The following is a 27,660-nucleotide window of genomic DNA, read 5'->3' as shown; positions in this document are numbered from 1 at the left end:
ATTTGACATCAATCAATTAAAATCTTACTTTCCCTTCGCAAAGGGACTGAAGCTTTTTTTTGGGTTGTTTAGTACTCATTCTCTCTAAGTGAATTTGCAAAGCTGCAAGTGCAAAACATAAGTAGCTATATGGATTCAAAATTTTTTAACAAAGCACTGCAGAATTCCTGTATTCACACTGATGGATAGAAATAATAGGCTTTGCTGAATCTGTTTTGTTGTACTTTGTATTATAAAATTTTTCATCTAATAATGCAATTTTATCAAGCTATCAGTTTTAACTAGTTTCCCCAAATACTGAATCCACACTAACCATCATTACACTTGGTGCCAAATAATTTGCATACCTCATCCCCATTTTTTGCACAGTGAAAACAGATCAAATAACATACAATTTTTAAAGCTACTGGCATAATGTGCTAGTATTGTAATAGTATTATTAAAGTAGATATGATGTGCCTAGTTAATCATTTGCATGCTCTAATAATTTGTTCATTGCTCTTTATTGCCTGCCCTGCAGACATTTTATTTCACAACCCATCTGGACTAAATATGACAGCTTTACATTCCGCCTGGTATTTAATTAAATACTTTTATTTCAGAAATACTTCTCACATGCAATGAGATAGGTATGCCTTGTGGCACATAATGTTCTGTAAATGTGCAGGACAACATAGCTAATATTGCTGTGTTTGTAACATATCAGATGTATTGGTAAGGGCTGAGATTAATGTTAATTATAGCCTTGATTTTGAATAAGTTGAAACCCACAACTAACACAAAAGCTGTGATTAACATGGGAATCACAAGCATGCAGTGAGAAAAACTAAGAATCCATTGGAAAGTAACACTTACTTGCCTTTAGCTTATATTTAATTGGATAATTGAATTCCTGGAAGAATATTTAAGATGCAAAGATATTATACTTTGAGAATAAAATGGTGCATACCCTCTAAATAAATAGATTTTAGGTCTGATAAATCATATTTTCCAGACACTTTCCTATTTATATGCAGATAGCTTTGTTTTATTTAATTTCACAGAAAATACCTATTATTAGTGCAACTTCCAGGTGAATATTTATTAAACATAGGAAGCAGTTATCCTGTATTTGAGGTTAAGCTGAAGGGAACAATGATACAGATAATTTTACTGGAGTGTTAGATGAGAATAGAATCAGAGAGTCATTTAGGTTTGAAAAGACCTCTAAGTTCATTGAATGCAGCTGTTAACCTGTACTGCAAGCCCACCACTAAACCATGTTCCTCAGTACCACATATACATATAGTTTAAATACCTCCTGGAATGATGGCTCAACCACTTCCTTGGGTAGCCTGTTCCATTGATTAACAACTCCTTCTGTGAAGAAATTTTTCATAAAAAACATTCTGCTGAAAAACAGATGTCACAACCTTGTCTCCAAATTTTCTGAAATGACTAAGGAAAAGTAGAGAGAAATAGATACCTTTCTTTTTGAGACGTCTTTTTGTTAAAACAAGAAATGTATATTTCAAGTATTATGTTTTAGACTTTTAATTTCCCTTCAGCATGAATGAACTGACTATGAGACATCTTTGTGTTCTCTTCATGATTCAGGATTTAGCAGTGGCTTCTTTCACAGATAAGAGTAGGAGATGATCGTGTGGTTGCCTAGTGCACCAGATTTCTGGGGTTAGCAAAGTGAATGTGCCCCTGTTTCTATTCCTTGACTATAGCAGAATTACAGGCAAACAATTCTATAAGGTACGTGGGATAAGAGCTTCATACTTTCTGAGGCAGCCATAATTACCCCCATTTCTTCATCTGCTTGACAGAAGTGAGAGCAGCTACCCAGGTTTACAGACACTATGTTTCTGAAATTACTTATCTCTATCTCCATATCCCTTGGCAGCAATGGCCAGAGCTCTGGCTTTGGATCCTTTTGTTGGCAAGATCAAATTTTGCCTTCACTGGTGAGAAGCATTTAACTAGTACTGACCAATCAGAATGTTTCTACTTCATCTACACAGATTACGTGTATTGTTTTCTTTATGCTAGTATCTACCATTTTAAAAATTTGAAATAAAATTAAAAAAAAATGTTGAAAGCTACCTCTGACCTGACCTGTCATATTTTTAAATTGTATTTTATGTTACTAATTTATGAAAAATAAGTAAAATATGCAAATGCTGTTGACGATTTAAATGATGTGGCTTTTTCCATCCATGGGTGCTATTCAAAGTGCATTACAATGAGCTCTTCTTTTGAATAAAATAACAGTCAGATAAAGAAAATAGTAATAAAATAAGGCAGAGAAAGCACAATAATTTAGTGTGAGCTACAGCTACATTTTTTACTGTTTGCCTTGTTCTAAAGCATGTTGATGTTTTCTGTGTAGAATCACCCACACCACCTGAGCCACAAATGGTGGCGTACGCTGGCTGCATACCGCTGCATTTGTTTGAAGAGGACATTTTTTTATTAACACAAATGGTGAGATTCTGTGCTCTCAAGACAGGGAAGCATTACTTATTTTGTTATCAGAGTGTTTAATTTTGTTGCAACAATGTTGTAACTAAAATAATACAATTAGCACAGTGAAACAGTCGCTAGATGATGACTGTCAGTTAAATTTATATTTTGGTACTTCTGTGTTCTGAACATGCGTTTTCCTGCCAAAACCTGCTGATTTTACTCAGCTTTCCTCCGCTTTCCTCAGGATCCCAGAAGCTGAAGTCTCCTGTGAGAGACTAGATGTGGACTAGAATATGTATCATGATGAGATACTTCTGAATGGAAAGTCTAATTATTTTAAGGGCTACTTGAAAAACATGAATTTTAATTTTTTGAAGACTGCAGTTAAGATTCCCTAATATGCATTTTCCAGTATGTTGCTTGTTGTTATAGCATGTTATAGAAATACCATGTTTATATCAATTTCTGTCATTAGTGTTGTAACTGGTAAAAGCAGCCAGAAAAAGTGTAGCCCTTAATGCAGCTGGGGTAAAAGCAACAGTTAAATTTCTACTTAGTCACTCACGCTCCTTAGAAAGCTTTTTATAATGCCAGAATGGGCTTTCTTGAGTTGATTATTAACTAGGCTTCCTCTTTTTTTGTACATTTAAATTACATCAATCATAGTTAGATCATTACATTTTAAGCTGCCTTCTTAGGAAACTGGTAAGCTTCATAAAGTAAAGAAATTTCTAGAAATGTTTTGCAGGGGTTATACTTTAGTGCACTTAATTCTTGCACTATTTTCATTTTAAAAATTGTGCTGTGTATTTTAGGCAACTTTGTAGATTAACTTGTTATCTGTGATATTGTTTTAATTTATTTTAATATAAGGTCTCAGTCAATATTGTCTCTTTGCTAATAATAAGTAATGCTAGTCATCAAAAAGCAAAGTGGAAGCAGGGACATGGGCTTGTATCTTTCCTGCCGCCTTAACACCCTGAGTCTCAAACTTGACTACAGTCTGTTGGGATATAGAGATTACTGGAAAAGAGGTATGGCAGACCAAATAGGATGAGACAGATGAATCTATATGTCTAAGCTAGTTTTTTAGTAAAGACTTGACAGAAAAATGGAAGTGGACAGAAGTTAAATATAGAAGTGTAGAAGATTTCTTAGGGATAAAAACCCCACCATATTCAAGGGCTGACAAAAACTACACTGATGGAAATAAAGTCTAGAAAATTAATTCACTGGGATAAGAGTTGCTCCCTACACTTGGAGAAAATTTTGTCATTGACTGCAGTTGTGCCAGAATTTCCCTCACGAATTTTTACAGTACCCCTTTCAGCTTTACTTTCTAGTGTGGATTTCCTTGGATTATTGTGGCTTGAATTTGTCTTAGTTTGCTCAAATAAGATGAAAAAAAAAATCAGTAATTGAGTCATACAAGTCTGTAGTGTACTCAACAGCTAAATTCTCCTTTATGACACCTAACTGGTTATCTTCGAAATCCATTTCAATCTTGTATGTTTTAACTGGCATTTTTAATTTAAATTGTTCCCCACTCTTCAACTAACTGACAACCACAACATCCTTCTCTAGAGAGTTCATAAATACAGAAGCAAAGGGACATTATAAAATTAGTAGAAGCAATCAGAGACTTGCTGATTAGTATGTTGAAGAAATAAGTTATCACTGATTTATTTAGCATGTAAAAGAAAGTGTGCTTTTAAAATTAAAATGATGTGCAAATCTTGTAATAGAACTTTCAGGTGTGATGTTAAGTACTAGACCATTATTATTTTAGTGGGAAGAGCACCACTCGATGTCCACATCTAAAATTGCTCTTAAGCCTGTTCCTAAGGGCTTTGGTATATAGGTCAACTGAATTGTCTTTATTGTGTTTTATAAATGAGCCATCAAATAAAAAGCCTAGCTTTAGTGATGTATTGGTTCAGAGCAATACATTATGGAGTTTTTACGAATTATCTAAAAGAGCAATTGATTTTAGAATTTTAACACTCAGAATGGAGTAAGGACTTTTTCTCCCAGAAATTGTTTTTAAGGATTATTATTTAAAATAAAATATCGTGCCTATTGTTTTCTTACATATTCATTCTCTTCACTTGTATGTTATGGTTATACAAATAAGTTAAAGAAGTGATGAATCTATTATAAAAAGTAAAATACATGTAAACCCTTCTAAGTATACTTTTGGTGCTGAATATCAAATTCTAATCAGCATGTTTTTGGATAGTCTTGCCAGATGGACTATATTAATTTTATTTGTTATACAAGCTATTACATTCCTTTGTGTGCATACTGTTCTTGTTTGTTAGATAGATATGAGGAGAAAGAAGATCTGACCCAGTCAGGTTATCCTTCCATGTTTTGTAGGCTGATTCTTCAGAGAAGATGAGGCAATATGGGCTTTCCCATATACATAGCCATCCTGTCCTGATCACTAGAACCAGGTCCTGTCCTCTGGTAGCACCTCCAGAACCGCCACCACTTCCTCCTTGGAAGCTTTTCCGTACGAAAAAGGAAGTTGTTGTGACATGTGAACCCCCAGGTTTGTCTACTAAAAACTCCAAAATAAATTTATAATTATATTTTAATTATTTCACGACCATACTTATCATCTGTTAGCTTAATTTCAATTTAATTCAATTTTGTATTACTTCCTCTTAGCAATATTTCCTACATGCTCTAAGAAGTGTCTTAATTTATGTTGAAAAAAACACTCTAGTGGAGCAAATGAAGAGGGGATGTTATCAAAATAACACAGAACCTCTCTGATGCAGAGCCATGAAAGCTTCTGAACATCTTTCAAAAATTTAAAGTATGTGACTAGTCCTGCTACATCAACTCACAGGTTTAGAGTAATTTTTTTCTAGGGTTGTCTGTACTGCAAAATGGAGTTAGATGCATGATATAAGATAGCTTGAGCATAAAAGTGTTGCAGGCAGGCTAGCAAAGTATACTGGGATATGAAATAGAGGAAATCGGCAAAGGGAAAAAGTCCTGCCATAGTTGTTTTGAGCTACCCTGGACAGCCTTGCATATAAGTTGGCATCATTTAATACTTTGCAGGCGGCGGAACAGAGTGTAATGCATTTGTTTTTTCATTATATGTCACCTAGAACCACCCCTGGGTTTTCTGTTCCATTCAAGTGCATGGGATGATACTTGGAAAATTATTTAGGGGTGACAAGTCCCCATTGGATATTATTTCTCAACATTAGTAGTATTAATTAGTTTTATGAATGTAAATATTTAACAAATTGCTTTTTTCCCAGAGCCTGTGGTAGAGAAACCTGAAAAATTTGTTGAGATTGCTAGCCTATTTTTTAAATACAAATTGGATATTATCAAAATACCAACAGACATGTAAGTATATAATATAGTTTCAGCATTAGCATTGTGAAAGTGCACTGTGAAAGTGCAATGGCTTATCTTTACTTGTGTCACAGGGAAAAACTGCTCAGATCATGTCTGAAGCACATCAGGACAAAGCACTCCGTTGATGTATTGGTGTCATGTAATTAAGGAGCTATCAGTGAACTGTACATTTAGGATCAATATTGGCAATAAAACAGCTAAGTTTGTATACTAGACACTTACAAAATGCTAATAAACACCTAAAGACTTCTGAACACCTTCCTGTAGCTGATCCCAAGAAGTTCTAATCAGGCACACAGATGTGTACATACACAATTATGTTCACCCTCCAGTCTTTGAGGGTTACAAACACCTCCTGTTTTGGGAGTGCAGCACACACTTCCTGTTGGAGATGTGAGTCTCTGGGCTTAGCTTTTCTCCCTACAATCTGCTCATGTCTGCGCTGCTGAGAAAGTTTCCCAGGGAGTGGACATGCACACATGGGACCCCACTTGTCACACCCAGGACAGACAGTCCCCTAGGTAGATGTACACTTCTCAGGGCTTCTGACATTGGAGGACAGGGAGTGCTGTCAGGCAAAGACACATCACCAGATTTTCTACCCAGTGGGCCCAAAGATGTAGATTTTTTGCTAGATTACATCTGCCAGAAATAAGAATATTCTTTGAAGTATTACAAATTTTTCTTCAAACTACTGGTCTTTTTTAATTCTAACATATAACAAGGAAATCACTGACTAGCCAGTCAGTATTTTCATGGGCATCACAAGTTTGATATGGAACATTTAATGTTTATGAATAAAAGAGGCTGTTCTCTGTTCATGATTGTTACAATAGGCCTGAGAGTGCAGGTGAAAAAGCTCATGATCAAAACACAGCTTTGTATAAATGCCTTGTGTTAAAGACTGTTTGGAAGTCCTATTGACTTGAAAACCAAAGTCTTTATATAGGGAGTCTTAGAGAAGTTTCAGAAATTGTTGTACACATGACTTCTAGTCAGTATTCCATGTTCAGCATAATACTTGCTCCCTGACAAGAAAAGAAAGATTCCCATGAAATGTATCAGAGCTGTGTACTTTTCCCTGGGACACACTGCATAATGCACTTCTGTCAGGCTTCAGCTTATGATGTGAACATTCAGACAAGTTCTAGAATTATGCATCCTGTCTGTCTTATTCTGATTGAGCTTCTGTCATGAATAATTGAATGTCTCTTATACCCAGTGTACACCAAAAGGTTTATGCCATTTTGGAGGATATGCCTTTTCTTGAGACTTAAGTCCAACAATAGGTAGTGAATTGTTGGAGATCTGTGTATTTTCTTAGGGTGTGTACACCTTTTGTTAAGTACATCTCTAAATAAACTGACTAAATTACATATGTGGCAGGTTCTACATTTTGATTATCATAATTCGACAGACTGATAATAAAGCAGTTAGATATTTTAAATTTTTTTTGAACAGCAGCATTTTTCCATGGTTGACATGACCTTGGAATATTCTGGGAATGTAATTGTTTTGCTGGTACAGTTGCATTTTGTTTGTTAAAAGTACTTAAATTACTGCTTGTTTTCAAACAGCAGGAGTAGAAATATATTATAATGCTCTAAGCAATTAACAGGCTATCAAAGTAATGAGAGATTTGATACTGATCATGTTGAAGTATTTGCGCTTTAACAGATTTTATATTGTTTTTTCATATTTGATAGATTGCTTAATGGTCAACTTACCCCATTTGGGGAAGAATAGTTTATTTAATGTGCTAAGTTTCCATGACAATTCTCTACTTTAATCTTTGTGATTTAATTAACAGGTAGTAGCCAAAAAATATATGGGAGATATTAATATTTCATTCAAGCAATATAGCTGTGTAAATAAGATAAGGGACTTAGATACACAGTAGGGACTGAAAGTTTTTAATCTCTTCCTTTTCTTCTAATAAATTATTTTGAAACACTTAAAGGGAAAATAATTTTGACTGTTACTGCAAAAGATCTTGATCTTTCATTATCTCAGTCCTTAGAAAGTGAGCTAGATAACACATGCTTGAATTTTAATTTGTTCTTTATTGCTGTAATAGCACAATTACACATTTAAGTCTAATTAGCATGTATGCGAAATTGTTTTGGTCTTGTTCTTCTCGTTCTTCACTTAACAAGCAAAGAGTTACTTATATTTCCTTCAGTTTTTACTCCTGCCTCCAGTGAAGTCAGCAACAGAGCTTTCTTTTGCTAGTACCAGAATAGGCCTGCACAGGTTTCCTTGGTTAACCTGTGTTTTAGGGGTCTGGTAGCTATGGAGACCCATTTTGAGGGAAAGGAAAAAAAGTATTCTGACACAAAACATTTTAATTTTTTTCCTTACGTCCATTAAAGTAGTGTTTTTTTCTTGTCTAGGGGCCATAGTAATTTATTCACTTCTGACATTATCATCTAGTTTTCAGCTGGCTTGGGTTTTGCTTTTTTGAGGGTTAGTTAAGAGGTCTTTCTATCATAGCTTTGTGTGTAGTGCCAAGCCAGTAATGACAAGAAATATATGAAGATATGGATTCTGTGCTGCCCTAGGAATCTTTCAAAATAAAGGAGACACAAATTATTTTGACAAAATTCTGTTAAGAATAGTTATGAAGACAGTAATTTGAAAGAAAATGTATAAAGTGTTTGCGTTCTCTTTTATTATATAGCCACTTTTCACAGTCTGCCCTCAAAAAAGGATTTCATTCTATGTCCCATCTCGCTTCTGTTACTGAAACTGATGAAAATGAAAGTGACAGTAATGGGGATATGAATCAAAATGGGAGACACTCAAATGCAGAAGATTATTCTCAGGTAATAATATTTCTATTTTTTAAACTTGACCTAGTTTTATATTACAAAGGAGAGGGAAAGATAAAATAAAACTATTTAATACTGAAATATATGTTTTCAAAGACATTTCAGAAAGCTTTTTCCTTTTCTATTTAACTAACTTCCCTACCCTTTCCACTTTATAGTTATATTGATGTGTATTAATTGGGAAATCTTTCTTAGTGCCTTTTCTTCAACTTTCTTTTTTATGATTTTCCCTCACATTATAAAAGTTCTATTGCTGACGCTGTCTTGGTTTCGCTCTTTAAAATCCTTTTGATGGGAGTATCTTAAGAAGATAGTCTGCAGTGTTATAAATAAATATTACTTTGTATTATGAGTAGTTTATTTTGACTGCAGAGCAAGATGTACCTAGGCATGTGACTAGAAAAATGTAAACTTTCTTAACACATGCCTTAAAATGTCATCCTCATTTAAGACTGAATGGAAGGACTGCTGGGTAAGCCAGAAGCTTAGGCTTCCTGTGCAACTCTGTGAGGGAATGACATTCATCCAAACAGGTTCACTGGATGCAGCACTGACTACAAGTTGGCTCAAACCACCCAAGTCAATGCTAGTTACTAGGTAGAAGTCTCCACTGTAATTTTCCAAGACAGATAAGATTAATCTTACATAAGTTTAATGAGTCATTACCAGGATGACTTTGGAAAGTTGGAATTACTGATTTTTGTAATTTTTTTTTGCTGTTTCTGTTTTTAAATAGAATGTGCATATGCTACCATAGTCTGCTTTTAGATAAACCTTTAACAAAATGCTCCTTCTAATATTTAAATTTTACATGTTTAACAGAGAAAAAATGATACTTTCAAAGACTTTCTGACCAATACATTTCATGAAAAAATATTTCATATAGGGAAATAGTGGGCAGTATAGAGAAATAAAGACTTAAATACTCACTTAAAAAGCAGCAAACAGAGCTTCACAGAAGTTAATTCATTTGCTCAATACATACAAAGAAACTCAATATGGCAGTGCCAGCATCTCTTCAATTTCATTCTGACTGCAGCAAACACTACTCAGAAGACCATTTGATAGCATTTCTCTTTTGGCTTTAAATTTTTAAATTAATGGGAGGTAATTTTCTATGAAATTTTTGGAGCGTCTATTTATATTTCCTCTGCAGAGTACCCTCATACCATTTTTATGTTTCAGATCTATATGTATGCTGTGTGTTTAGATAATGTACATGTGTGGTTATCATTAGTGGATTTGATGATTTTAAAATAAGGCAAATCTGCAGTGAAGGAGAATGCTTTGCAATAGAATATATCTATGACATGTGGTTCTGTGATATATTTAGCTCTTCAGTATTTTGTGTGCATTTTATAAACAATAGCCTAATTAGTACTTCAGTAATACTTTACCTTTAAAAGTATTTTTAATAATGGCATCATATAAAAATCCTTACAAAAAGCAGCAGGGTAAAAAGGAGCTGTAAGTATGTCTTGGTTTGGGACAAATTTGGAAGAAAACCTCTGAAATGAGGTACCTCTAGAAACAAATTCAAGCAGCCCCTCCTCCCCACCAGTTTGGGAAAGATTTCCTTGGAGAAAACTGGAAAAACCTGTTTGTTTTAACAAGCAAAGTATTCAAAAATATAAAAAAAATGAATAATATTGAACAATGGAACCACTTGCTATTCTGAAGAGATGGCAAATTCAAAAAGTCCTTTTTGCTGGCTGCAGCTCAGCTTGCTCAGTCTCTTTTCAGTGTCTCCTGCTCTGGAACATGCTGTGTCCCAGGCCTCAGAGGGACACAGTGTGAGCATCCAATATGTTTTCTAAATTTTCAGTCCAAAACCAGTTTGAACAGTTCCAAAAAGAAAACCAAAACAAAACCATGCTACAGTGCAAAAAACCTCTCTGCTTCAGCTAGCAAAAAAACTAACTAAAAGCAAAATAAAGTTCTTTCTCACTGTCCATGCTGCAAACAACATGCACCGAAAGAAAGAATATGAACTAACAAGTGCAATTTCTGCAAACTCTGTGCTTCTTCTTCCCCGTCTTCACTCTCAGAACCCATCTTATAAGTGCAAAACTTAATATCCAACATAAACAAGACAGACGATTAGAAATAAAAGTATCATAAAATCACTTTAAAGCAAAGTAGCATCTCATAGCATATAATAATTATTTTTTTCATTACTTCAGTCTCTAGGTGTACAAATACAGATTTGGCTAGTTGCAAATTAAAAGATGTTTATGTGCTGGAAGCATCAAAGGAATGTGAAATATCCCTTAGATTTTTTCCAGTAATCCAAGAGTGATTTAGAAGGATGATTTACCACAGTAGGACATGCAGTCAAGGAGACACAAGAGCAAGTATGAAAATACATGAGAGAGCCACTGATAAAACTGGAATGGTTGGAAGAAGATATGAATGGGATGTAGGCAGGGCAATCTGATTCAGACATGGAATGTAAGAAGTTATGAACAGCTAATTGACTTGTACATGAACTTTACTTTTGCCTCAATTTAAACCTCAGCTGAAAAATTCTATGCCTGTTAATAGCTAGATTATGCAAGGAGAACTTCATTTTTACAGATTAGAAAAGAAAATGGTTTTTAACTTGGAGGACAATCTCCTTTTTTTCACGTATTAAATCTTTTCATCAACAAAATTATGTGGATACCTCTCGCAAATACATAAAGGACGAGCTTGCTTTCTGTAGTTTTTAAACTTGAGATAATAACATATACTTTTTAAAAACAAATCAATTAGTGATTAAAAAAGCAATCACTGAAAGAGAAACTTTGATATCCCGAATTCACTTTATTATTGCTAATTTTTAGAATTTTGTATTTCAATATACTGAATGTGAATAACTTTGTCTTCATTTTCAACTGTGTGATCACTAGTCAGGAGACATCTGCTTTAAAACCTTTGATACAGATTTGGTAAATCTGTGGGATACAGCAGTTCTGTGCTTTAAACTGACTGAAATTCAGTCAGCTGCTGTGCCAGATGCTCAACAAGTTTAAATTGGCATATTTCAATTGGCTCTAATGTAAACTGCATGAAGTAACATTACTGAATATCTGATTCACTGTTCCTAAGGTCTGTTGTCACAGAAACAGAGATGAGTGATACATGAAAGACAAAATTCTAGGACCTAGATGTACCTTCTTTGGAAAATATTAATTTGAAAGACATGCCATTATCCCTCATGTCCTCAAAATATTAATGCTAAAATATAGAAATGCTTCATTATTGAATTTTTCAAAAAAAAAATTTTTTTCTCTGACTTTTCCATTCACTGATTTTACGGTCCTGGTAGCATTTGGATTTGCATTAGGGAAAAATATTTTAAAATAGCTTATTTTGGCAGTTAAATTGATCTTGAGTCACGGTTCTTAAGAAAATGCATTTTGTCAATATTTTTTTTAAAAACTCCATAACATAGAGCCAAATTCTTATATGGAGAGGGTCTCTTTTATTCTTGTTCAATAGGAAGATAAGTAATATATAAGTGTAGCACACATTGAAATCCATGTGAAAGTATTTTGTGGCCAGGAAAAAACCAAAACTGTCATCATATATAAATTGCACAGTCTTGCAGGTTTCTGCAACAGTAATTTTGTCAAACATTTCCAAGAAAAAGATTATCCTGCAGTAGATAGATGATTCCTTGTAGATCTGCCATTCAAAAGCCTACTTGAATATTTTTCATTAGGATGAATTTTTTGATAGAAGTTATCGCCAGTTCCATTGAAAATAAAGCTCTATGTGTTCTGTTTGAGGAAATGCAAAGCAAGAAAGCCAGAATATGTTTACCATCAGTATGTGCAAAGGCTAGTAGATATTTTAATATACTGACCTGATTGCTATGTTCATACATCTTAAGCAGAACACTCATATTTCTCTTCGTGGCTGCTTCAGTGTCAAGCTCCCTGGCAATGCTAATTTTTAGCACAAAAGTGTTAGAGTCGCCAATCTCTCCCAGTGACACAATACAAAAAACTTGTTCTTCAATGCTCATATTTCCTTCATGTTTTTTGATTCAGTCTGTCCATTATCTTCTTGTGTGTAACTGATACCATTTTATTTAATTTGCATGCTCTGTTGTGTGCTCTTTTAATGTTCCCCATAAACATTACTGACTGTTGTGTCATAACAAGCTTTTACTTCTTTTCTCTCCAATCCTTCTTGTGTTGTATTTCATAAGTGCTATGAATTGGTATTGAGTCAACAGCAGAGCTAGGTAGGAAATAAAACAAATTTGTTTTCCTTACAAATGTTATCATTTTGAAAATTACCTCACCCTGCATAAAATGGAAATTCCCTGCTTATTATTTTCAGGGAAAAATTACACATGACATATAAGGCACATGAATCAGAAGAAAGACTTGAGAAGAGGAATTTATACATTTGTAGTATAGAGACACTTCAATTGGCCCACAATTACCTACTTGCATATACATATTGGGCAGCTTCAACATTACAGACTGAGTAAAAGAGGTGCCAAATTGGTAGTCCAGTATTTTTAAGCTATTTCTATATCTCAGTTTGTGTACAGCTTTGCAGATGTTTGTTCTTTTGTAACATTTCCTTTTTTCAAAACCCACCTCTGTTACCTACCCTCACATTACAGGTAAAATGAGAACTGATATTCCATTTAGTGAACACAGTGACTGAGGAATAAAAAAAAGACTCCCCAAATGACTCTAGATGCAAACCCCTTTGATGATATAACTCTCAGGTGAATGTCAAACCTTGAAATTTAATACAGGTTTAGATCTTAAGAAATATTTTTGGTCATCTTTGTCATTTTGAAGGAATTGAAATGGATTTTTAATCTTAAAACAGTGTACCTGAAACTTTATTCCTTCACCTGCACTTATAAAACTTATTTCTTGTTAGATTTGAATAAAATAAAAATCTGGTTAATGTTAGGAGGCTGAAAAATATGAATTGAAACCTTGAACATTACAAGATAGCAATAAATTTATAAATTACCATTATTTTTTACAAATATGCATTAATGATTATGAAATTTAAGACATTATAAATTAGATTTTTAAGTCATCTACAGAATTTTCATTCAGATTTGCCATTCATTGACGGAAGAAGAATCATTATATCTTCCAGAATCTGTGTGCATCATTCCATGTTCACAGCTGGATCTATGTATCTTCTGATTATTTCTTTATAAGATACTGTGGCAGCAGAGCTGACTTTTCAGGCAATGGGTGTTCATTAAGGAGGAAAAATGACTTTGTTTTCTATTTCTGCGCCAATGTCTTAGGCACAGTAAGTGAAGCAATAGTATAAAAGAATGAGAACTTTCTTGACACTCCAGTTGTCTGCAAGTCAGTGAAGATTAGGTAGATGAACACATCCTGTACCATTGAAAAAGCAGGCAGCTTTTGACTGTGTTATGTTTGTGCTCCAAGAACTGAGTAAATGAGCCTATGGGAGTCTCTACACAGCTGTGGTTAGACTGGTTTCACAGCTCAGACTGCATGAAGCTACTAAGAATCCAGATTTTCCAGGGCACCTTCTCCTTCTTTACTGGAAATTCTGTTGAAGCCGTTTTTGAGGATTTTCTGTATCTTTCCAGGCTTTCCTGCTGCCAACTGTTAGTACTGACAAAGTAGCTCTGTATTAAGCTACCTCATGTCCATACTAGAAGTGTGCCTCGTGTACTGTCCATGAGCAGTATATTGGGCAGAAAGTGCTAGGCTTGTTGGACAGATGTTGCAGTCTCCAAGGCTTATACAGTAGATCTCATACCTTTTATACTTTGGACATGCCCAGAATTTCTGAGAAGAAACTCAATAAATTGTACAGCTGACATGTATCTGTTTGGTAAGTCCTGTGACTCCCACAAGAAATTTGGCAACATTGGAGTTTTGAAAGTTGTAGGCTCACATGGAGAAATATGACAGCTCTGTGCATGTGTACTTCCCAAGTCGCATTTTAAAGGGAAGAGATAGTCCATGTGATTTTTAGACCTGTATGCTGAGACATGACTCTCAAGCTGTGATCACATAACAGCCATTAATCGTCCTGCAGTCAGATAGGAAGTAAACTGGAAACTGTGCAATCTCTTTCTCCTGCCCAACTTCACAAAAGAAAATAAAAGAGGTAGAAGTGACAATTTCAGTGTATGTCATATTGCAGACAAGAGGGCAGCCAGAAGGAAGGATGACTAGGCACATGTTTTAACTCAAAGATTTTAATCTCTCGAAGACTAAGACCACTCATTTGTAAATGTAATGAGTGGACTTTCTGAAAGGCTGGCTAACTTCATTTGAACTTCAAGTGTCAGCAGCTATATTGCATTCATATTAGTTCAGCAATTCTAGCTTGGGGCTGGTGTTGACCAGGATAAGGTTCTTTGCCAAAGGCATTAGAAAAAGAGGCTGCTTTTTATTTATACAGTGATAGAAAACAAAAGATGTTATTGTAATCAAGGATGCTGTTGCTAATTACATTTGTGTACTGCCACTTGCACAGCAAGAAATGCTTGTTGGAAAAGGAGTTCCTATGTATCTTTTTCAAGAATGGAAACAGAAAAAAAAAAATGAATTGCTTGTAGAATATGAATATTAGTTCTTAGAATAAAACTTACTTTATTGTCAAAAACTAGTAATATCAAAGAGCATTGTTTTAATAGTGAAGTGGTATATGAAACAGCTTTTATCTCACATTGCAGATGACACGTACTTCTCTAGAAAAACATCAGTCTGTTGCTGATATGTATGTAGGTATTATGATGAAATTTTCTACTTTTATTTTTCATTTAAGAACCCAGACCAAACCCATGATGATAACTTACCAGTTTGTTTCTCTGTCTCTGGAAGGACTGCCCCAAAATCAGGTATTTTCTCTCACAAAATAATGCAAGATTATAATCACCATCATTACTTTTCCTTGTTTTGTTTTTTCACTCTATAGAAGACCAGTCCCTTGCTGCAACAAAATGCAGAAGTACTCAGGAAAGGTAAGTGTGCATAGAGTTCATAGTCAGTTTTACCATTCCCATGTTGTTTGGTGTCAATGTTAATCCTCATGTACATATATCAGGAGTCCTCCTTATTTATGAGTGTTGGTTTTACAGGAAAAGATTTCAATGAACTGTTAATAGTATATATAATTACATAAAATCTTCAGTTTGGTGTTCAAAAAAATTCAAACACTTCTCATAAGTTACTTTCCAGGAACACGGTAGATTTTGTACAGAGAGCTCTTTTTTAAGAACTGTGAATTATAGTATTTTCTTTTTCTTTTTTTTTTTCCTGAAAAATGGCAAAAAAAGAACCAAAAACCAGCTTTCATTTTTAATGTGTATTCCTTTGAAATGTGTTTTACGTCACTATTTGAAGAGTATTCAAAATTTTTTCAAAACTAATACCACATTTTTTAAATTACTTTGAATGTTTGAAGGATTTGGTCAGAAAAATAAGAGGCTCTTAAAAATAAGAGCACTATTGTTTTACTAGAAGCCTAACACCCATGCTAACTTAAATTGAAGAGGAAGTCTAGATTTTTCAGCTGTCAGGTAGTTTTTCCATAGCTGAAGGAAAGGAAAAAGGCTTTTGGTGCCGTTCCTCATATTGCATTTCTTTCAGTTCTTGAAAAATAGCTGCAAACTAATTTAGAGCCACACATTAGCTATGTGTGTATTGGTGATAATGAAATATTGCAAAGCACATTTAAATATAAATTATGTATGTATCTAATAGCTTTCTTATTTGTTATACCTTATGTTTGAGTATTACCTCATCTTTTTTCCTCAGCAAGCATTCTAAAGTAATAGCTGTTCAGTTCTTCTGTTCTCAGTTGTTGAGCTATCTCAAAACTTCTTTTTGGGCTGGGTCAAAGATTTTCAGTAACTACTTATATGAATCTCAGAGAATAGATGTAGAGAAAGTTACATTACAACACAAAAAGTTATTGAGTGATTGCAAAACCTGGCTATGTGTTTATATTTTGGTATGAATCTGACATTAATTCTGATTTTCTGATGTGATTTAGTACAAATCTGTTTCTGTTTAAAGTAGTTAGACTGATTTTTGTGAATAGCATCATAGGGGTACTAAGTACCAGAGGCAAGGCTAGGCCTTTGTGTCCTCTGAATTTCTCTGTATTTTTTTTCTGTGGGTTGTAAAATACTGCCTCATTAGCCTTTCACTGATAGAAGCTTTGGACAAGGGGATGTATTTTTTTTATGTAGATGAATTTAGGCAGAAATCATATGTATGTATACCTAACGAGCTGATTTTGAAGATTCTAGGGCGTAGTTCAATATGTGGTAGTTTATTGAGGCAAACTACTTAAGCAGCTGCAGATTCAAACCCTAAATTTCTGTATAGAGTTGCTTCAGTCACCATTTGAGTTATTTGGGTTAGTGGGATAGCCTTTAGTTTTAAACTGCATGCATAATAATTGATGTATGGATAATTTTCTTGCAATTTTGGGGTAATTTTTAAGAATGATACTACTTTAAATTGCATACTGTCGCTGTATTGGCTCTGTGTGTCTTTTTATCTTTTCAGAAGAACATGACAATATCAGTTTAGATACAAAACAAACGTCAGAAAGAGCTGACACGGATATGAAGAGCCAGACAGGGACTAAATCGAAGGATGAAACAGCATCAGAAAAGATTTCAGTTTCCAGGGAAACCTGGATTACCTTTGAAGACTTCTGCATTTGTTTCCAGTAAGGAATAGAGGGTTTGGGTTTTATTCCATACAATATACTGTATAACAATGGTAAAATTCAAAACATGGCTATATAAAAATTGCATCTCATAGCAGATCTTCTTTGTATGGTTATCCTGCCTTTCAGGGTGGCTTCAAGGCTACTCTTCAGACCAGGCACACTGTCCCTGTTGACAATGGGTCTGTGGCTGCAGCCCTGCTCTGTGCCTTAGGTGTGTCCTCCAGAACACAGTGGAGAGCACAACACCAGCTCCATAACTCCATAAAGCAGCTGTCAGACTGAAGCTGGGGTGGAAGACTGTAGGTCATGCAGTGTTGTGGCCATAATGTGCTTTTACCACCCATGAGGCACTGGACAGGCACCGTCTGCATCAAGACAACACAATTCTAAAGAAAAAAAAAGTTGTTGAAATCTGTTGCCATCAGCATAGCTTTGCTTGATCAACTAGATGTTTTGTCTCACTCCCTTTTCACTATGATTCCAAGGCATTTATGCCTCTGAAAACATAAAAAAGCTAGTGTACTTGTAGCATCATATCTTCAGCTTCTGTCTTTCAGATTTAAAGAGCCTGGTACAATACATATCCTTTAGAGAATATAAGATTGCTGAGGGAAGTAATTTTATCAGAGAAAATTCACCCAGTTCTTTTCTTGTTTGAATGTGTAACTGAGATTACTTTATGAAGCTTCTATTTTCATAAATAAGTGTTTAAATTCTACTCACCCTCTAAAGGAGAATGTATAACTTTTATACCAGCCAGCAGTACAGGAAATTTAGGAATAAAAAGCCAGAGATCACTTTAGGCCTTGTTAAGATTTCCATGCTACTTTTATGTAGTCCTAGGTCCAGGAAGATAGGACATTCAGAAAAAAAAAAAAAAAAGCATCACAAGCAATTTAATTTCCTTTAAAAGTCTTGGTCGCATACAGAGAATGTGAAATATGAACTTTCTACCATATTAGCCAAATGTTAAAGTACTGTTGACCTTTTGTAGACCAATATTAATATTAATTAAGGCAAAAGCATTTGTCAGTTTCTTATCTCTGAATGAGTGAGAGTTTATTTTCACAGTCAGCTGATAAAGTAGCTGTTAACAGAGCATCTTCATTGACCTTTGAAGAATTTATCCCTCAGAAAAAATTAGGCATGTAAGATTTTGATTTTACATGTCTGTTTGGTTGAAAGCTTTTCCTTCTCTGTCATGCCTACCACTCAGATACACTGAAAATAAGAAGAATGTTCATAGTCCATATCACTTTGAGAAGTGAGGAATATTTCAGTAATTGTAGGAATTGATATGTCAGCAGTAGATCAGGATTCCTGTGAAGTTTCTGAGTAACCACAGCATTGATTCAAATCTCATTCCATCCTCAATTAAAGCTGAAGCCATTTATGTCTCCCTTGGTGAAATCAAAATAAAAAAAATGTAGTCAGGAACTATGTAGCTTTCTGAAGGCCTGCAAACAGCACAGGGCTAAAAAAACCAATAATAAAATATATGAAACAGTCCATCTTTCAGTTATACTTTGTATACTTTGTATACTTTGTATACTTTGTATACTTTGTATACTTCATTCCAGTAATTTTTATGTGGGTATGGAAATTTTAGAGTAATATTAGCATGTTACCATTTACAGCTTGAAAATAAATAAATTAGTGGGCTGACCTCCAATGGAAAACTGTAGAAATGCAGCAAATATATGAATTAATTTCAGCTGCTTTCTCTGGGGATTAATTTTATTCACCTTTATTATAACCAAAAATGTTGAACCCTTTTTGAGAAATAGCTGTGAGTCTGACTTGTGAAAGTAAAATAAATGTTTTGTGCTATGAAATAGGCATTTACCTAAACGATGTAATTTCTGCTGATTATTTTCTTACAGTCATATATATTTTATATTTGAATTTTATATTTTTCTTAGGAGGCTGTATGTTTTCCACAAGCCAGATACATATGCTTATAATTATCAGAAGACAAGTTTTAAGGTAAATGACTGTATTGTGCTTTTTTTTTTCCTAAGTGTTATATAATTAGATAATACATATAATCCTAAAGGAAAGTGGTAGAGCATATAGAACTGCTATTACTGAAAAATAATAATGCATTAAGGTTATTGTAGTCAATACAAATGTATGTTTGCAAACAAATATGTAGAAGTATATATATGTGTTTAAGAAAAGGAAAAATGCTGTGGAATACTACTGCAGAATAATGAAAAATGGCTTATGTAAAGAAAAATGATAGTGAATCAGATCTCCAACCACTCTTTATTTTGATTTAAAACTACCTTTTAACAATTTGGTGTCTAAATTGAATTTAACGATGATCCAGCAACAGAATCCGCTCTTCAATTCTCCTTCATCTTCCCCTGTTACCTAAAATCCAAACTGTGAGTATGTTTAGCATAACGCTCCATTTTCTCTGTAAATGCTAAGTCTTTTTGCTATTTACAGCACCCTGCTGAGGGGATTTAGTAATACTCTCTAGTTACATTCGAATAATGGAATTTCTCTAAACCTGCCATTAGTTCATCTTATCAGGAGGTTATTCAACATGCTCAAATATGCTGTCCCAGCTCCTATTTTATAGTGTATCTGAAGTGTAATTGTAGAGTACCAAAATGTAAACTCCAGGTGTGAAGTTCATGTAAAATCCTTTGCTGAGAAGGTTAACTACATGGATTAATGCTCCATAATTGCAGTACACCTGCAATTTCCCACCTCTCAGTAATCACATCACAAGAAATTTTCCTAATGGCTGCATGATATATTTTTGTAAGCCATAATCAGCATTAAGACTATGTAAGCCTATGTGCTCTTGTGCAAAAAAAAAACCCTAACCCTTTGCTGTAAAACCATTTCAATTTCTAACATTGAAAGAGATGATATGTTTACAGTATTAGGTAAATTCTGTATCATGCTTATAAAAGAATATTTTCATATTATGATAGGAAGATATATATACCCCAAAAATGGATTTATATAGCTCTGGAATATCCAGGAAGACCTGTACTGTAATAGTTCTGAAGAATGAAGCTCATTCACCGTAAGATTTTGAAGAATTACTAGGAGCAATAGAATCTTTCTATAGTTTCTAATATTGGCATAGGAATAATGTATTAAAGTTAAGAGAGAAAGATTTTGTCCTCATAGAGATTTGTAGGAGTAAAACCCATTTGTAAGGGAGGATCACTCATATCTACAAATTCAAAGAGTACTTATTTCTTTTAAGTTTTCTGTAATTAATGAGAATCAGGAATTTGCAGCAAAACCCAAAATTTTTGGTCTTCTGTTAATTATTGTTTGGCAAGTAAAAGTACTGCATTTTGGTACATGACAGTATAATATAAAAGTAGATATATTCTCATGCAAAAAAAGTTCTGTTTCCTTTTATTTCATAAGTGAACACTATTTTGCATGCAGCATAAGGCTCTGGGCTTAGATGACTTGTTCTGAAATTTGGAAGAAGTAGTGACAATTAATTGCTTACTTCCCATACCATACCTTAAGTCGCCATATCTAAAATCTTACTCCTACTTTGTATAAGGCCAGTTGGACAGCATTTAGTGCAAGTGAATGAACAAATGTCCATTTTTCTATACAGTCTTCTGATGAAGAAGTCTTCTATTATTTACTTGTGGACAGTGTGATGCCCACTGAAATGCTGGTTAGCTTTTCTGCATTAGTACACTGGTATGTCACTGAAGGTAAGGCCAACACACAGAAGTACATGTCAGTGTTGTGTTTTCCCATTCTTGAGTATGCTTGTGCTGTTGTGTTTGTCTGTTGTTTACTTGGGCAGTTTGAGAATTTAGCAATAGTTTGAAATAGTCAAATTGGTTTTAAGGAACACACTAATATTCAAGCAATGCTTGATCATTATTTCATTGATGATGAGAATTTTCATGAAAGAATCCCTTTTCTGTTTGTTATGATTTGCTGGAAGCTTTTCATCTGTATATTTCTGGAATGGATTTCCTTGTGTTTCTTGTGATTTCTTTTCTACAAATTCCATTCTTGCAAGCTACTTTATGCCGTAGCTGATCACAATGCAGCAAAAACAGCAATATAACAAAAGTAATTTTCTGAAATTAGTTTTAAACTCGTACACAATAAGCTCTCAAGTACCTTTAAGTTGGCTTTTTCAAAACCTAACGACTTGAATTATTTAAATAATAATTCCTTGTATTTCATTAAAAACATAGAATAGAATTCAGGAGAGTGATGGCATTTTATGGTAGTTGGCTTAGGTTAATCAGATATTTAAACACTTGACATGGATGTAATTTAATGCATCTAGAGTGGAGTAGAGAGAATTAAAAGCATGCTTAAAAAAAGCAAACTGACCATGCTGTTAAAATAATTAAACTGTAAGCTATAAATGTAAATAAATATATATTTTTATGGCTATTTACTTAATTTTCTTGTGCACAGAAAGGATTTGTTTGGACTTTTACAGCAGCCTTAAGTGATTTGGAAGATGCCTGATGTGATACCCTAAGTTTTTAATAAATACCTACTTTATTTCTTTAACACCATCTAGCCTCTGTTCTACGTAGCCTCTCAAGGCATCAGATGTAAACATCTTAGTAACACATTTTATAACCATTCTTTTCTAGCAAATAGTACAAATAAGCCATGCTTTGTACCACCAATGCATTTTAAGTGACTGGTTTTTTCTGTGTCAGCAAAACCTAAATGAATATTTTAATGATTGTGAAGTAGCTGCAGATTCTGCATAGATGTGTCTGAATTTTATTCACCCTCTCCAAATTATGTGGGTAGTGTTTTGTTTTGTTTTGTTTTCTTAACCTAGGTACTCAACAGGAATGTTCAACAGGTGTGCTGAGGATTGAATATTTCTCTTGGAAATCTGTGGCTCCTGGAGAACTCGTGTTAAAAATGCATACATCTGCAACCAAAGCTACTATAGTAAATCTTCCTGTTGGGTATGTATGAGGCTTCATTTCTGTCCTGACTCTTTAGTTAAGACTTGAAATGATTGTTTACACAGTAACCCAGTAAAGGTTATTTCCTAAAACATAAGTTTTGGGAGTATCAGACTGGTGGATAGCTAGGATTTGATAAGACTGCCAAATTACTGTGAATTTACCAACATTTTGTAACAATTCTGAGTTCTTTACTCTTAGGACTATTTAACAAGAAAAATCACACTGACTTGCTAAAAAATATATTTAAATTCCTACAAATTCCTACTTAAAAGCATTTCTAACTAGAATGATTTGAAATATTCCCTGGAGTAGCAAGAAAAATGTAAGAATTAGCATTCTTAGTGCAACTGTAAAAGCATGATGCTACCATAGGAAGTTTCAATGCTTTTCTTGAAAAAGGATTTAAGAAACATGACAGGGGAAATTATTCATGAAGTCTTGCATATCTTACTTCCCATTCACATATTGCTTAATATGAATTTTTCTTTTTGCATGTAACTCTAAATATTCAGTGTGGGACATTGGCTGATTGTTTAAATAAAGGAATAGATATAAAGCAAGAGCCCTTGATATGTTATTTTCTGAAAACCCTTCCAGGGAAACCAGGAAAATGACATCTTCATGTCCTGTCATAAGCATAATATTCCTGCCTAACTAACTGAGGCCTTCTACTTTCCCAAAAAGAGAAAATCATCAGTTAAAATTCAAAGAGATGAAACAAAATGTATTTTTAAAAATTAAGTAAGATGTCAAATAAATAGGCATAGAAAGAAAGTGCACAATAGGCATAGAAAAAAATACACAACTCTAGCATACTGAAATTTAGTGAGATCTTTAATAGTGGTCTTTATTTGATTTGATTCAGACTAAAACTGGAATAGTTATTATTATGTTTATGGACTACATTCACATCTAGTTCTGGATTCACATGTATTTTCTCAGCGTAGTTCTAAAAGCTGTATCTCTCTGTACTGTAGGGGGGCCAAAAATGTGTATTTTTTTGCACCTGTAAATTTCAAAGCTAACAGAGACACCATCAAGTCAAATTTATAAGCTTCCCACCTTTGATTCTCTTTACTCCAGTCAGAGACAAAAGTCAGATTTAATTTACAAAAGGTGTGGGAAACAAATGGACTTATTGACCACTTCCCCATTTCATTTCAAAAGAGAAGTCATTTGGTAAGCATGGAAGGCATTCTCTTCCCACTGTCTGTGAGTGGCTGAGGAGCCTTTAAATTTTAGTCAAAAGAAGATGTAATTAAAAACTACCAGTGTGTCTGGGGGGCATGAACTCTCCTTTCTTACTCTCGCTGCTGAATCTCTGGTTAACACGTTGAAGCTGTGGCCTGGATAAGCTTCTTCACCTAAATACAATTCTGACAATGATATTACCAAATGCATGAAAGGAAAAGCTTAAGAATTATTACCATAAAAAAAAAAAGTTGTTTGTTTGGGTTTTTTCTTGATTTTAGGCGACACATCCTGCTCTTTGCAGTAACTTGTCCCATAGGGCACCACATTCAGCTGTGTACCACGGTGCCATGTGTCTTTGGAGAAGAGGATGCTGTGATGCCAGCTCTTCAGAAGGTGTGCATAATGACTAATCAAACATTGTGATAATAATTTTTCTGACTACTAATTAAAGTGAAGTAGTATTGGATTTCCATTTAGAGTTATTATATTCAATGGTATAGTATTAATTTTAATATGAAATTGGTAAGGGCATAAAAGTTATGTGTTTTACGGCACAACAGGTACTGGAGGCATAGTGCAAAAATTATCTTACATAAATATGTAAGTTAAAATCAGGTAGTGTTGTGGTTTACATAGGAGTGCAGCATAAAATGTGAAAAAGGCTTTTGTTGAAATATATATGTGAGGGTAGGGTATCACTCACTCTTTGAGGCATGTCATAAAATACATGTATAAATATTAATTAATATTAAAAAATACCTGCCTATTTAAATAAAACCTCACATCAGTGAAGTATGTTTTGTCCCATGAGATCACATATTACTCACCAGGTCTGCGAGCAGCTTTTATATGTAAAATGACAATTTAATCAAACAACTTTCCATAGCTTAGATAAGAGGCCCAGGGGAGAAATTACTACAGCTTTTGTTCTTCATTGTCCATAATCCAAACACCACTGTCATCTATATTTTCAAGGTTTCTCTAGCAAGCAGTAGGTTCAAATATTTGTTGAAGTCCCTGAGGGGAGGGAATATATTTTCTAGAGAACATTCGTGCAAAAACATTTTAAAAGGTGAGTGCAACAGCAAATTTACATAGCAGTGTAGATTCTAGGTTCTAATAATAGAGCACTAAAACTGCTTGTGCAAATTTATCACATTTATTGTGATAAAAAAGTTGAAATATAAAAAGCTGGATTGTTAAAAATATCTTGTGGCTGTACTATCTCCTTGCCTTCAATTTTTGGATGAAAAGGTATTTCTCATCAAGAAAATAAAGCTGAATTTTATCCTTGGGTTTTTCCTGTACTTCTTTTTGAAGCAGCTCCTTTGCAGGCTGTCATTTGCAGGAGCATGTTCACATTCTTGCCCAGAAATCCTGATGATGATTATTGATGCTTTAGGCAGCTTGTATTTGATCATTGCTTTCAGCAGGATACTAATGATAATTTGTCCTTCCATAACACAAGATGCTGAGCACTTCAGCTAACACTATTATCACTGCAGTAGAAAGTCTCTATAAGGATCTTATTTTTGATTAAATTTCCTAGGACTAATGATATAGGAAAAATAGAACAATTAATAGATATATCTTATAGCGCCTGTTATTTATTTCACTGGCTAAAATCAGTGAGAAATTGATATGCTTTTGAATATCAGAGACATAATTGATTTTACAGTTTATAATATTAAAAACAACTGAATGAATTCCAAAAGTTTTGTACTTCATCACAGAAAAAAATGCTTGTATTCTGTCATGGTCCAGAAAGAGAACCAAAGAAAATCTTAAGGCAATCTTTCTAACAATGGTTGGTTTATTCTCTTTCCTCAGGAGAGCTCTCGATTTATAGAACAGGCTACAGCTATACTGAGAGCTGTTGGAAATGTGATAAATAATTACAGCAGTGAGGATGAGCTTCCTAAAGCCTTGAAGGAATTGGAAGTAGCTTATTGTCCTCCTGGCCTCGAGGACACTAAAAGAACTGAAGAAAACATCAAGGTGAGCAAATAATTTGAACGAGTGCATATCTAAAAGCTACGGAAGGTGGATAACTGCATAATGTTGTCATTACCCTTTTCAAAACAATGTCTGTGCACTTAACAAGGACCCCCTGCATACTGTGAATGTGGCATTCGTTATAAAGTGTAAGCCCAAATTACATAACTTGCAACTGTATGATAATTATCTTCTTTTAAGAAGAGAAACTTCAATGTGCACAGAGTAGCACATTCTAAATAAAGTCTATTTTTGTCGATCTAGTTTAGCATACTTTGGGGTAGAAAGCATGAGCTGTGTTTATATTAAAACTTGATGTTGAATTTGAAAGATACCACCTGGAATGCAGAAAAGTCTAATGTTGGCTTTCTGTGCCTGATGTTGATGGAACAGGAAAACATTATTACAGCTTATATTTCTGAAGGCAGTAATGAGTTCTTTCATTCACAGAATTCCAAGTTGGTTTTCTCTGTTTCTTGAAACTACACCATTCTTATTCAACTTTTCTGCTCTCTATGCACAATAAATTTAAGATACATGATGAAAACATTACACTTTTGTGTAGATCTCTATGCTGTAGCTTTCCAATATTATAAAAAAGATTGCAACAAAACATTTTTATAGAAGCTACACTAGTTTTTATGTGTATGCAAATGTTGATCATATTGCTATAACTTGATTTTTCTAAAGTCAATATTTTATATAGTCCAGGTTCATTTATTTTCATCAAAGTACTAGAATGCTAATGCAGTTTAGACTGTTTATGCATATATTAGAAGATTGAATAGAAAAAATGGTTTAATATTTTTTATAATTACTGATATTAAAAATTAGAACACTAGCACTTTTACAAATGGGCTGGACACCAGCTCAAATTCAGCAAGATAATAGAATAATAAAGACTGATTACAGGTGCACCACTCATGAAAGAGGTAATTTACATGCCAAGTCCACCAGGAAAAAAAGTTGCTTTGAACTCAGGAATGAAATAAACAAATTTTATGTGAAATATGTACAAACCTTTGAGACCTTAAGAAAAATTCAGTAGTCATAAACACATATATCCCTTAATTTACCCTCCTCTAAGAAGACCAATGTATAGCTGAAAAAAAAAGACCGAAATTAGATAAATGAAAGACACTGAGCTGACAGTGATTAAAGAATAAAAATATGGAAATTATCTGTCTTAATACAAACAGTGAAAAATTGTTCTGAATACAAGAAATGATCTACTGTTTTCTTTCTTTCCTAGTTTTACAAATTTAAAAATGAAGGACAAGTTTATTAGTATTAAAATACATAAAATATGTTTCCAGAAAGCAGAAAAATCTGAAACTAAGGGCAATGAAACAGAAAAATCTTGTCTTTTTCAGTAAGTTGTTACTATGTTCTTAAACTCAGATTATGAAACTAGTTCTGTAAAACACACTCGAAAATTCCCATCCACTAGGAGTGGGGGAGGAAAAGACTGGATTTCTGCTCTTTAAAGAGAATCAATATGTCAAAGCATAAAAATAGAGCCAAATCTTCCCATGCTGTGGCATTTCCTAATCTCGAAAGCATTCCCATTAAGTTACCTGTCTCTATTCTGAAACCTCAAGTTTAGAACTCCCATTGTCATTATAGCAATTATAATATGTTCTTCTGTCCTCTAGTATGAGGCCACCAGCCCTGTACACATAAACTAAGTTGTTTCTGGGTAATAAACACACTGTATAACAAGTCCTATTTTCTTGTTTTTATAAGCCAGGCATGAAACAGGTTTTCTGTCTGTTGTCTTGAAGCATTATAGTCCTACAGCAGGGATTTTCAGATACAGTATTTGTAAGAGGAAATTAAAGATTTCATTTATACATGGTAAGAGAAGAGGGAAACAGTTTTTGAAACAATAATGGAGGCAATATAAATCTTTATAAATGAATCATTCTTTTTGTCTTTCTGATTTCAGATTTTCAATAATGCATTTTGGTATTTGATCGAATATGTATCGGAGAAGAAGGATCTTTACAGATATAAATTTGCCTTCAGGTCCTTTACTTTGGATTTTGAAATCGCTGATATTTCTGGGGATGACATTGTGTTTTCAGGTAATGTATTGATATTGGTAATCACTTCAAATATATCTACCCATTCTTATTTTCAGGGAA

At 34.0% G+C, this 27,660-nt stretch overlaps 1 protein-coding gene across 1 annotated transcript in view; it reads left to right on the top strand.

Moving 5' to 3' along the window:
• ADGB (androglobin) overlaps positions 1–27,660 on the top strand; it is a 98,036-nt gene that overhangs the window by 33,413 nt on the left and 36,963 nt on the right. Inside the window, exons 10-21 of the mRNA XM_030945672.1 lie at positions 2,378–2,472; positions 4,834–5,008; positions 5,736–5,826; positions 8,519–8,663; positions 15,603–15,648; positions 17,204–17,369; positions 19,295–19,358; positions 20,977–21,079; positions 22,189–22,321; positions 23,797–23,911; positions 25,349–25,516; positions 27,462–27,600. Of these exons, the coding sequence (XP_030801532.1) occupies positions 2,378–2,472; positions 4,834–5,008; positions 5,736–5,826; positions 8,519–8,663; positions 15,603–15,648; positions 17,204–17,369; positions 19,295–19,358; positions 20,977–21,079; positions 22,189–22,321; positions 23,797–23,911; positions 25,349–25,516; positions 27,462–27,600 (1,440 nt within the window). The remainder of the gene's footprint in view (positions 1–2,377; positions 2,473–4,833; positions 5,009–5,735; positions 5,827–8,518; positions 8,664–15,602; positions 15,649–17,203; positions 17,370–19,294; positions 19,359–20,976; positions 21,080–22,188; positions 22,322–23,796; positions 23,912–25,348; positions 25,517–27,461; positions 27,601–27,660) is intronic.

The sequence above is a fragment of the Camarhynchus parvulus genome, chromosome 3 (assembly GCF_901933205.1).
Source record: "Camarhynchus parvulus chromosome 3, STF_HiC, whole genome shotgun sequence".
Taxonomy (NCBI): Eukaryota; Metazoa; Chordata; class Aves; order Passeriformes; family Thraupidae; genus Camarhynchus; species Camarhynchus parvulus.
Note: the sequence above shows the minus strand (reverse complement) of the source record. Positions and strands in the feature narration are given on the sequence as shown.